This window comes from Aphidius gifuensis, linkage group LG5, assembly GCF_014905175.1.
Source record: "Aphidius gifuensis isolate YNYX2018 linkage group LG5, ASM1490517v1, whole genome shotgun sequence".
Lineage (NCBI taxonomy): Eukaryota > Metazoa > Arthropoda > Insecta > Hymenoptera > Braconidae > Aphidius > Aphidius gifuensis.
This window is the reverse complement of record NC_057792.1, coordinates 4,839,901-4,852,055: the sequence shown is the minus strand read 5'-3', so window position 1 is coordinate 4,852,055 and position 12,155 is coordinate 4,839,901. Positions and strand designations below refer to the sequence as shown.

The window sequence follows — 12,155 nt, the reverse complement described above, 5'->3', positions numbered from 1 at the left end:
AAAAATATAAAGTAAAAAAAAACACTTAAAATAATCATATGCTCTAAGCAATAAGTACTTTATGTATGTTTTCATTGAATATCAAAATATAAATTACTCTAGAAAACATTTACTTATTCTTTATTAAAAAATGTAAAATTAATGATGGGTTATTATTTTTAATGATATCAATAATCCATAATAAAAAAAATCACTCATAATATGCAACATAAAGTCTTGTTATTTATTGAGATCCTGGTGTGTTTGATATAAAAATAATTATGTCAATGTTTGTATTTGAGTTATAAAAATATATAAACGTGAATATTAGCAAGAAAATCATCAAGTTTATCAGCATTAAATGACGACAAGTATTTTTATAATTTTAAACATAATAATGGTCAAGTAAAGATAAAAATAAAAGATATTTTATAACAATAAAAGATCTATGTTATTCAGTTTTTAGATAAGATAGTATAATACATTTAATTAATTTTATTATATCTATTTTATTAGATTTAAGTAATTTATTTTTGATTTACTTGATTTTACAAATTAAAAATTTATTTTTAAAATTACTTTTTTTAAATTAATCGTGTACATCCGTGTGTGTATAGAAACAACAAGTAGTTGATTTATTAAATCCATCAAAATTTGCTGCTCAAAGCGCAATATTATATTTTTTTTGTTTTTTTTTTTCATGCTGCTTTATGTAATACGTGATTATAAAAAATTGGTGCTAGTTAAACAATGAAGTGTTTTTTTTTTTCGTTATTAGTAAGTATTATTATTTTATTTTATTATTATATTTTTATAAATTTGTATTTTTCTTTTCCTCCAATTTAAATTTTTTGAAACATCACACATAGTGACTTTTCATTTTATCATGTTTCTTCTCTAGTCTTCTCGAATGCCACTAGTATTGGGAATTTTTACATTCTTCAAGTTTTCATTTTAAGGTCTGAGGTTATGTGCTATGTATATGTTTGTACAATTGTATCGACAAACGTATAGAAAACGTAAACTCTAAATTAATATTAATAATAAAATTAATAAAATTTAATATAAATAATATGGGATCAAATAAACGTCATAAAAATGAAAAAACTCGTGATATTAAAAAAAAACGTCATCGTAGTAGATCAAGATCATATACACCTGAACGTGAAAAAAATGATAAGCATAGTAGTAGCAGCAACAGCAGGCATCATAAAAAACACAAGAGAAAAGAACGTAGAGAATACGACAGTGATGGTAATAACACTATTATTAATAATATAAATTTATTTTAATTTTATAAATAATAAAATTAATGATGATTATTAATTATTATATTTATTTTTTTTTTTTTCAGTTGAAATAGTAAGTGCTCCACCACCACCAAAAATATCAAAAACTAGTCATGATCCAACACCACCACCACCAGAAATATCAACAAAACAACGTAGTCAATCACCACCACCATCATCATCATCACAAAAAAATAATAATAATTCACAAGCATCATTATCAATTGAAGAAACAAATCGTGTACGTGCAACACTTGGATTAAAACCACTTGAAGTTAATACAACATCATCAAAAGATGAACCAAATAAATTAAAAGATGATCTTGGTGAATTTTATCATAAACCAGCAATAAATAATGCTGAAATACAACGTACTGAAAAATTAAAAGAAAAATTAAATTTAACAAAAGATAAACGTAAAATTGAAACATCATTATTAAAAATAAAACCACTTGGTGAACATGATTCAGATGATGATATTAATGAATGGGTTAATAAAAGTCGTAAATTATCAAATGAAAAAAAAAAAGCTGAAGAACGTGCTAAAATATTAGATCAACTTGATGAAGAATTTGGTATTAATGAAATTGTTAATGATGATGTTAAATTACAACGTAAAAAAAAATATACTGAACGTAATTTACATGGTTTAAAAGTTGAACATAATATTGAAAATTTTGATGAAGGACAAACAGTTATATTAACATTAAAAGATAAAAATGTATTGGATGATGATAATGATGTACTAGTAAATGTTAATATGAAAGATGATGAAAAATATAAAAAAAATGTTATAATTAAATCTAAAAAACCTGGTTATGATGCATATGATGATGATAATTATGATGAATATGGTTTTTCAAAAGGTAATGTTTTAGATAAATATGATGAAGAAATTGATGGTGTTAAAAATGATACATTTTGTATTGGTATTGATAATGCTAAAGAAATTGCTGAAAAACGTAAAAATATTGTTAAACAAAAATTAGCAAATAAAAAACTTGAAACATTAACATTACCAGAATTAAAATTAGCAAGTGATTATTATAATACAGAAGAATTGGAAAAATTTAAAAAAACTAAAAAAAAAAAAATACGTAAAATACGACAAGTTAAAACACTTAAAGCTGATGATTTAATACCAGAAACTGATTATTTACGTGATATTGGAAGTCGTAGAAAACGTAATAATGATGATAGCAATAAAATTGATAATAATAAAGTTGATAATAATGATATTATTGATAATGCTGATTATGATATACCATCAATGACGTCAAATAATTGGATTGATTGTAAGCTTGAAGATGATGATGAATATGAAATTAAAAATGCTATAAAAAATTCACAAAAAGTAAAAAAAAATTTTAAGCTTGATTTATTAGATATAACTGACGATTTAAATTCAGAAAATATATATATTAATGATGCTATTAATTACAATAATAATGTTAATAATGTTAATGATGTTAATGATGATAAGGATGATAAAGATGATAAAAATGATCAAGATAAAAAGATTAAGTATAAAAATATAACATTAAATTCAACAGCTGAATTTTGTCGTACATTGGGTGATATACCAACTTATGGATTAGCTGGTAATCGTGAAGAAAAACCTACTGAAATAATGGATATTAAAATTGAAAAACAAAAAGTTGATTTACCAATTATCAATGGTGATGATAATATTAATGATGAACGTGGTATGTGGAATTCAGTTGATTCAGATGATATTAAAAGTGAACCAGCTGTTGCTGAACAAGCAATACTTGATGCTGAACCATCACTTGGACAAGGTGTTGGTGGTGCATTAAAATTAGCTATGAGTAAAGGTTATTTACAATATGAAGATTCAAATCGTCCATCAGCAAGTCGTTTTGCTCATTTACAAGCACAAAATTATTCAATTGAAGATAAAGCATATGATGGTGATGATAAATTTGGTAGACGTGATCGTTTTAATGGACCAACATCTGATTTTAAAGAAAAAGATGGTTTTAAACCAAATGTTAAATTAGAATATATTGATGATGATGGACATGTTTTATGTCCAAAAGAAGCATTTAGATATTTAAGTCATAAATTTCATGGTAAAGGTCCAGGTAAAAATAAAGTTGAAAAAAGAATGAAAAAAAATGAACAAGAAGTTTTAATGAAAAGAATGTCAAGTACTGATACACCACTTGGTACATTAAATTTATTACAATCTAAACAAAAAGAAACACAATCACCATTTATTATTTTAAGTGGTAATAAACAATTACAAGCAACATCAATATCTAAAACAAAACATTAATAATTAATTACTTGTTCATTTTTTCTTTTTTTTTTTCTACAAAACAATTTAGCTTGTTTATTTTATTTTTTTATTTTGCATTAAACATTTTTTTCAATTAAAATCAAAAGCATAATTTATATAGTAAAACAAAATAGTGTAAATACAATCATGTTATTTTATTTGAGGAAAAAAAATGCCTTCTTTTGGATTGATTTTGTAAGGTATATAAAAAAATTAAATAATTTTTTTTTTTTTTAAATATAATTTAAATAAATTATTGAAAATTATTTATCATAATTTTTTGATTTTTTATTTTCAGCATAATTAAAATTAAAAATATTCAGAAAAATAAAATTGTTTTTTATTTTATAGATTTGTAATTTAGTATTGAAATATTATTTTAATATTATCATGAAAATATTATCAATATTGTCAAAAATAAGAATCAAATTAACTTGATTTTGATGTTTTTTTTTTTAAGTTTTTAGTAGTGCATAGTATTTGACAAGTCATCAATAATACGTAGAGCTTCTTTATATGTCTCACGCATTTGATACTTGTCATTTCGTATACGTACTTCATCATCAGATAATTCCATTAGCTGAAAAATATTAAAAATAATTATTTTATAAAATTCCATACTTAAAATCCTTATTAAAAAAAAAATACTTGGTAATTTTCAACTCACTTGTTCGACATGTGCACTTAGATCAATTATTAAATCTTCTTTGATATATATTTTTGTTGCTTCAATAACTGTATACTGTATAGCTTTTGGAACAAGATCTATCATTCTCTCTTTGACAATTTTCATGTAATTATCAATGTAACTTCTTATTACCTTAACTTGTTTACTCATTCTTTGTTCAGTTACTGTGCCATTCTGTAAAAAAAAGAAACAGAAAATAATTACATTCATTATTAAATTTTTATTCAATAATAAAAAGTTAAAATTACACTTGATAAATAATATCTTACCTCATCATTATCATGGCTAACCGGCTGGTAAGCTGTACTCTGGCTAATATGATTTCTCCGACTTGGAGAACATGCAGAGAAAATCGGAGATAATCGAAAAAAATAATTTTTCTCTCTAGTTCGATTTTTCTCGAAAATCCTACTTCATCAATATGAAGAGTAGATGAATATAAAAAATAAATTTAATTATTAATTTTTATTTTTTTTTTAAAGACAATGAAATTTATTTCATACGAAACAAAAATCCTACCGGGTAGTAGCCATAAAATCTGGATGATTGGTATTTAAATATGTCAATTCAAACTTTATCAGAAAACTTAAATGATCTCTGCATATTTTTTCACATTTTCTGATGTAAGATGTTATATTTTGTTTAACTCGTTCATGTAATTTTGGATAATAAGATATCTAAAAATATAATGACAAAATATTATTGTGACATTACTATTACACTTGGTGGCTCTATTGTCTTCTAAAAAAAAAAAATATTACATTGAATTTTCTGTCATATACATACACGATTAGTTATTTTTTTTTGTACATCTTCAAGTTCACCATGAATGATTTTTTTTCCAATTTCATCAACTATCCCAGTAATAACTGAAATAAATTGAAGACTTGGTTCTTCAAGTCGTGCAATTTGTTTTTTAACTGGTGCTTCAAATGCCACATCAGGTGTAAAAAGACCAGTCTTGACTCCTGTTGTATTCAGTATTACTTGATGATAAATGTTTAAATGATACATGCCCCGAGCATCAAATATAATTTTTTCAATTTGTTTATCCAATATTTTTCCATCAATGATGATTTTTCCAATATCTTGAGGAAAAATCACGTGATAGAGATGATAAATTTTTGACGATAAGTTTGCAATTTCAGCCTCGAAATCAGTGGAAAGTTGATGTAGCATTCTGTGTAAAAATAATATTTTTGTTTATTCATAAATAACCATATGTAATAATAGCTTACTGTTGCATCGCCTTGGTTTTAGTTAAATAATCAACTACTTTAAAATGATCATATTTTTCGATATAATCTTCAGTTTCCATCAGTTGTTTTCGCAACTGTTCACGAAGAGCTGACATAGTTGCATGAATATGATTTGTCAGCTGTTTATTCAATTCATGTTGTAAATATTCTGTTCCCAATCTATCTGCCATGTGTTTATACGATGGATGACTATTACAATTAATTAAAACAAATAATAGAAGGATCATTTAAAATATCGAGATGATAATTAATAAATAATTTAAAAGAAAAATTAGTAATACTTTAAAAAAAATTGTTTTTCAGCTTCTAAAGCATTTCCAATGTCTTTATTTTCATCAATGTCTTGTTGGCTACGACTCACTACGCCTATATATCCTCTACGTAATTTAAATACTTTATTTTCTAAAACATCTCTTGCATCAGTGCCTTTGTCCATGAGATCTAGTTTTGTGATGACACCAATAGTTCTCAGGCCTTTATTAAATAGAAAAAAAATATTTACAAATTATATTTTGCTCAATCAATAAAGATATAAAATTAAAATTATAAAAAAAAACCTTCAGGATCAATCTCTTGAGCCAATTTAAGAGCATCACTATTTGCTAGATCAGAGTCAGCTGGTGTTACTGCCAATATCAAACTATTTTTTTTCTCAATAAATTCACGTACCATCTTTTCAATTTCTTTTCCAATATCAGGTTTTTGTTTGTCTATTGATATTTTTATTAAACCAGGTAGATCAACAAGTGTAAGATTTACAACTATAAATTATCAAATGTAATATTTATTATCTATAATTTTCTTCAATTTTAAAAATAAATATATTACCATGTGGAGAGTAGATTGTTAAATTAATAGGTCTATTAGATACTCCTTTTTTTCCTTCTGTTCTATTAGTTTCTGATTCAATTTCATTACGTACTTCAGAAATATTATATTTACGACCAGCATTATGAAGAAATTCAGCATACTCTGTTAACAGAAAAGTATACATTTATTTAAATTTTTTCTTTTCCCTGGAGTTTTTTATTAAGTTTTAATTTAAGATTCATAATATATATATGAGAGCTTATACCAGTTTTTGCAGTGATAAGTTGCAATACAAGTGGTCGTCTTGTCACAATACCTGACCCTCTTGGTAAAAAATCCCTGTGAAAAATAAAAAAAAAAAACGATTTGCCCAACAATTTGATTAATAAATATTTATTCAACACATACTTGCCAACAAAATTTTCTAAAACAGAACTTTTTCCTGCACTTTGACAACCAACCACAACAATTTGAGGCAAATTTAATTCTACATTTAGTCCAGCTTGGCTAACAATATTTCGAATTTTATTAATAACTGGAATTAATTTTTTCATTCCTGCATTATGACCCACTAATTGATCCGCATTTGGTGCCCTGAAATTACACAATGTATTTATAAAATTATAAATTTTAAAATAACAGTTAATATTAATAAATAAAAAAATCAACTTGCATGATTATCAGTTAAATATTCAACTATGATGATCGAGTGTAAATTGAATAGTCAAAGTTCTCTTGTGAAGCCTTCGACCAATACTGAGGCAAATATTAAAAATTTCTCCTCTTAAATGTTGTGTTATTTTTTTTTTATTTCAATGTCATGGCATATAGCAGATTGTTATGTGTATTTTATTTCAACCCCAGACGTTAGTAGTCTTAACTCAACTCTTCAAGTTTCCATTTTACCATTTGTATAGTACCAATGTCATTGTGAATGTATGGTAATAAAAAAAAAGGTCTCAGACAAAATTTTTAGACTGCCCAAAGTCTAAATCGTTTGCGAGGGAGTATTCCATCCATAAAAAAATTTGCGTCAAGTTTAATAGCTTTTTCACGCATATTTAACTAGTTTCAGGTATATAAAAATAAAATATAAACTTTACGACATATGCCTATTTAACTCAATTTTTGATGTTAAAAAAAAAATAATTTTTTTAAAAATTTAATAACGAAAACCAAGGCAGAAAAAAAAATGGTTATTAAAATAAAATATAATAATTAAATAATTCTTTTGGTATAAGTCGCAATCGTACTAATTTTTTTTATTTTATATTGTTTTTTTATTTTTTTTACAATTGTGTTTTTTATTCTAAATTTTAAAATTTTATTCTCAAAAAATAATGAGTAAAAAATTATTTTGTATTTTTTTTTGTATATTTATTTTATAAAATCCTGTACGAAACATCATATTTTTTAGTTGATTTCAACAATTTTTATATATATTAACCCATTGAAATAGAGGAAAAAAAAAGCAACATAAATCGATAATTTATCATTGATAATATTTTAATATCACTGGCTCGTTTATCTTTCATTTATTTTTTTTTATTTAAATTTAAAAAAGAGAATATAATGACGATCAAGTATAAAAAAATGATGATATTAAAAGTTGAGACATACACATAATTATTAATTAGTAATTAAACAATAATAAGATATTATTTTTCGTAATTGAGTAATAGAAAAAGTTTTTAGTAGCGAATACTGTTTGACACGTCATCAATAATACGTAGTGCTTCTTTACATGTCTCACGCATTAGATACTTTTCATTTCGTATACGTGCTTCATCTTCAGACAATTCCATTAGCTGAAAAATATTAAAAATAACTATCATATAAAATTCCGTAGTTAAAATCCTTACAAAAAAAATACTAGATAATTTTTAACTCACTTGATCTACATGTTGAGTTAGATCAATTACTAAATCTTCCTTGAGATATGTTTTTGTTGCTTCAATAACTGTATACTGTATAGCTTTTGGAACGAGATCTATTATTTTTTCTTTGACAATTTTCATATAACTAGTAATGTAATCTCTTATTAATTCAATTTGCTTGGTCATTCTTTGATCAGTTACATTGCCCTTCTGTAAAAAACAAAAAAAACAATTACATTCATTATTTAATTTGTATTTAATAATTGAAAATTGTTATTGCATTTGATAAATATTATCTTACTTCATTAACATCATGGTCAAATTGCTGGTAAGCTCTAGACAAATATAAAAAATTGATTTAATTATCAAGACATAGAAATTTATTTGATACGCAATAAAAATCTTACCCGGTAGTAGCCATAAAATCTGGATGCTTGGTATTTAAATATGTCAATTCAAACTTTATCAAAAGACTTAAACGATCTCTGCATATTTTTTCACATTGTCTTATGTAAACTGACATATTTTGTTGAACTCTTGCACGTAATTTTGGATAATGAGATATCTAAAAATATAATTACAAAATATTATTGTGACATTACTACACTTGATGACTTTACTGTCTTTGAAAAAAAAAAAAATATTACATTGAAATTTCTGTCATATACATACACGATTAGTTATTTTTTTTTGTACATCTTCAAGTTCACCATGAATGATTTTTTTTCCAATTTCATCAACTATCCCAGTAATAACTGAAATAAATTGAAGACTTGGGTCTTCAAGTCGTGCAATTTGTTTTTTAACTGGTGCTTCAAATGCTACATCAGGTGTAAAAAGACCAGTCTTGACTCCTGTTGTAATTAAAAATAAAAATACTCGTTTAGTATAAAGTTTACTAAGTGATATGTGTTTAAATGATACGTACCCCGAGCATCCAATATAATTTTTTCAATTTGTTTATCCAATATTTTTCCATCAATGATGATTGTTGCAATATCTCGAGGAAAAGTCGAGTGATAAAGACGATAAATTTTTGAGCCTAAATATGGTGCATCTCTTACCTCGACTAAATTGTAATTTCCAATTTCAGCCTCAAAATCAGTAGAAAGTTGATGTAACATTCTGTAATATTAATGTGTAAAAATAATATTTTTTTTTATATATATAAATAACCATATGTGATTTAATAACTTACTGATACATTGCTTTGGTTTTAGTTGGATGATCAACTACTTTAAAATGATCATATTTTTCAATAAATTCTTCAATTTCTATTAGTTGTTTTTGCAATTGTTCACGAAGAGTTGGCAAAGTTTGATGAATATGATTTGTCAGCTGTTTATTCAATTCATGTTGTAAATATTCTGTTCCCAATCTATCTGCCATGTGTTTATACGATGAATGACTATTACAATTAATTAAAAAAAAATAGAAGGATCATTAAAAATATCGAGATAATTAATAAATAATTTAAAAGAAAAATTGGTAATACTTTAAAAAAAAATTTTTTTCAGCATCTAAAGCATTTCCAATGTCTTTATTTTCATCAATGTCTTGTTGGCTACGACTCACTACGCCTATATATCCCCTAAGTAATTTAAATACTTTATTTTCTAAAACATCTCTTGCATCAGTGCCTTTATCCATGAGATCTAGTTTTGTGATGACACCAATAGTTCTCAGGCCTTTATTATATGAAAAAAAAAAATATATACAAATTATATTTTGTTCAATAAATAAATATATACAATTAAAATTATAAAATAAAAAAAAAATACCTTCAGGATCAATCTCTTGAGCCAATTTAAGAGCATCACTGTTTGCTAGATCAGAGTTGGCTGGTGTTACTGCCAATATCAAACTATTTTTTTTCTCAATATATTCACGTACCATCTTTTCAATTTCCTTTCCAATATCAGGTTTTTGTTTGTCCATTGATATTTTTATTAAACCAGGTAGATCAACAAGTGTAAGATTTACAACTATAAATTATCAAATGTAATATTTATTATCTACAATTTTCTTTGATTTTAAAAATAAATATAATAACAATTAAATATATTACCATGTGGAGAGTAGATTGTTAAATTAATAGGTCTATTAGATACTCCTTTTTTTCCTTCTGTTCTATTAGTTTCTGATTCAATTTCATTACGTACTTCAGAAATATTATATTTACGACCAGCATTATGGAGAAATTCAGCATACTCTGTTAACAGAAAATTATACATTTATTTAAATTTTTTCTTTTCCCTGGAGTTTTTTATTAAGTTTTAATTTAAGATTCATAATATATATATGAGAGCTTATACCAGTTTTTGCAGTGATAAGTTGCAATACAAGTGGTCGTCTTGTCACAATGCCTGAACCTCTTGGTAAAAAATCCCTGTGAAAAATAAAAAAAAAAAACGATTTGCCCAACAATTTGATTAATAAATATTTATTCAACACATACTTGCCAACAAAATTTTCTAAAACAGAACTTTTTCCTGCACTTTGACAACCAATCACAACAATTTGAGGCAAATTTAATTCCACATTTAGTCCAGCTTGGCTAACAATATTTTGAATTTTGTTAATAACTGGAATTAATTTTTTCATTCCTGCATTATGACCCACTAATTGATCCGCATTTGGTGCCCTGGAATTATACAATGTATTTATAAAATTATAAATTTTAAAATAACAGTTAATATTAATAAATAAAAAAATAACTTGCATGATTATCAGTTGAATATTCAACTATGATGATGGAGTGTAAATTGAATAGTCAAAGTTCTCTTGTGAAGCCTTCGATGAATACTGAAGCAAATATTAAATATTTCTTCTTTTAAAGGTACCCACCAGTCATGGTCATTGAGCTGTTTCTTCTTATTTTAATGCCATGGCATATAGCAAATTGTTATATGTATTTTATATTTTTATTTTAACTCCAGACGTTAGTAATCTCAACTCAACTCTTCAAGTCTCCATTATACCATTTGTATACATAGTACCCCTGTTTATTATGCGGATCATAAAAATTTTAACGATGGAACGTGATACAAACAAAGAAATCCAGTGTGTTGTTTTTTTAAAAAACTATTTTGACCATATATTTTATGTGTTTAAATTTAATCAAACTTTACAAAAAAAAAATATTACGTAAAAAGCAACTGGATTCTTTTTGACCAGAAATATCCGGTATATATATTTTACACAATAAAATAAAAAGTTTATTAAATATTTTTTTTTTTTTCAATTTTAATTTAATTTATTGCATGTATAAGCTGTGTGCACATAGCTTATATATTTTACGGTGTGAAAGTATAGTAATAAAAAATAAGGACCTCAGACAAAATTTTTAAATTAAACTCCGAACCGCAGGGAAGTAGTATTATATCCATAAAAAAAAAATTGCGTCAAAAGCTTTTTTCACGCATATTTTACTATTTAAAAGTATATAAATTATAAAATTATTAAAAGTATAAAAAAAAATATATAAATAAATAAATATGCGTGTTTAACTCAATTTTTAATATTTAAAAATAATTATTTTCGGTAAAATTTGGTAACTAAAATAAAGACAAATAAATAATTGTTTAAAATTAAATATGATAATGAAATAATCCCTTTGGTATGAGTCAATCGTACAAAATTTTTTTATTTTTTTTATTTTTATATAATTTATTGGTATGTGCGTTGGACGACGATATATTTTTTTATTTTTTCTACAATATTGTGTTTTTTATTCTAAAAATTTTAAAATTTTATTTTGAGAAAATACCATTTCTTTTTTTATTTTGAGGTGACAATCTGACAATAATGGGTGAGGAATTATATTTTAAAATTTTTTTTGTTCTTTGTATTTTGGTTTATATAAAACACTGTTGTATTAAAATTATATATTTTTCTTCACAAAAAATTTAATTCTCGCATTTAATCTTATCCCTTCAAAATCACACAATA

The 12,155-nt window shown here is 24.5% G+C and overlaps 2 protein-coding genes across 2 annotated transcripts; one reads left to right on the top strand and one right to left on the bottom strand.

The window, feature by feature from the left end:
• The first annotated feature begins 880 nt into the window (after positions 1 to 880).
• Positions 881 to 3,903, top strand: LOC122857102 (U4/U6.U5 tri-snRNP-associated protein 1). The gene is made up of 2 exons (XM_044159092.1): positions 881 to 1,233; positions 1,334 to 3,903. Exons 1-2 carry the CDS (start codon positions 1,053 to 1,055, stop codon positions 3,565 to 3,567), a joined length of 2,415 nt encoding a protein of 804 aa, XP_044015027.1. The 5' UTR covers positions 881 to 1,052; the 3' UTR covers positions 3,568 to 3,903.
• A 121-nt stretch (positions 3,904 to 4,024) lies between these two features.
• On the bottom strand, positions 4,025 to 11,654 carry LOC122856256. The gene is made up of 25 exons (XM_044157950.1): positions 10,927 to 11,654; positions 10,663 to 10,848; positions 10,520 to 10,593; positions 10,273 to 10,416; positions 9,986 to 10,189; positions 9,700 to 9,892; positions 9,403 to 9,612; positions 9,133 to 9,329; positions 8,877 to 9,058; positions 8,612 to 8,769; positions 8,506 to 8,539; positions 8,220 to 8,414; positions 8,022 to 8,135; positions 7,426 to 7,439; positions 6,736 to 6,921; positions 6,593 to 6,666; positions 6,346 to 6,489; positions 6,075 to 6,278; positions 5,799 to 5,991; positions 5,497 to 5,706; positions 5,045 to 5,438; positions 4,778 to 4,935; positions 4,528 to 4,666; positions 4,238 to 4,432; positions 4,025 to 4,150 (listed from the first exon to the last, which is right to left on the bottom strand). Coding segments are annotated over exons 1-25 (3,921 nt in total). The 5' UTR covers positions 10,929 to 11,654; the 3' UTR covers positions 4,025 to 4,033.
• Positions 11,655 to 12,155: the final 501 nt, after the last annotated feature.

Coding starts and splice junctions, on each gene's coding strand:
- LOC122857102 (XM_044159092.1), top strand. CDS start 1,053: ATGGGATCAAATAAACGTCATAAAAATGAAAAAACTCGTGATATTAAA. Junction 1,234..1,333: donor TAGAGAATACGACAGTGATG/GTAATAACACTA, acceptor TTTTTTTTTCAG/TTGAAATAGTAAGTGCTCCA.
- LOC122856256 (XM_044157950.1), bottom strand. Junction 9,059..9,132: donor AATTATATTGGATGCTCGGG/GTACGTATCATT, acceptor TAATTACAACAG/GAGTCAAGACTGGTCTTTTT. Junction 4,151..4,237: donor TAAGTGCACATGTCGAACAA/GTGAGTTGAAAA, acceptor AATATTTTTCAG/CTAATGGAATTATCTGATGA.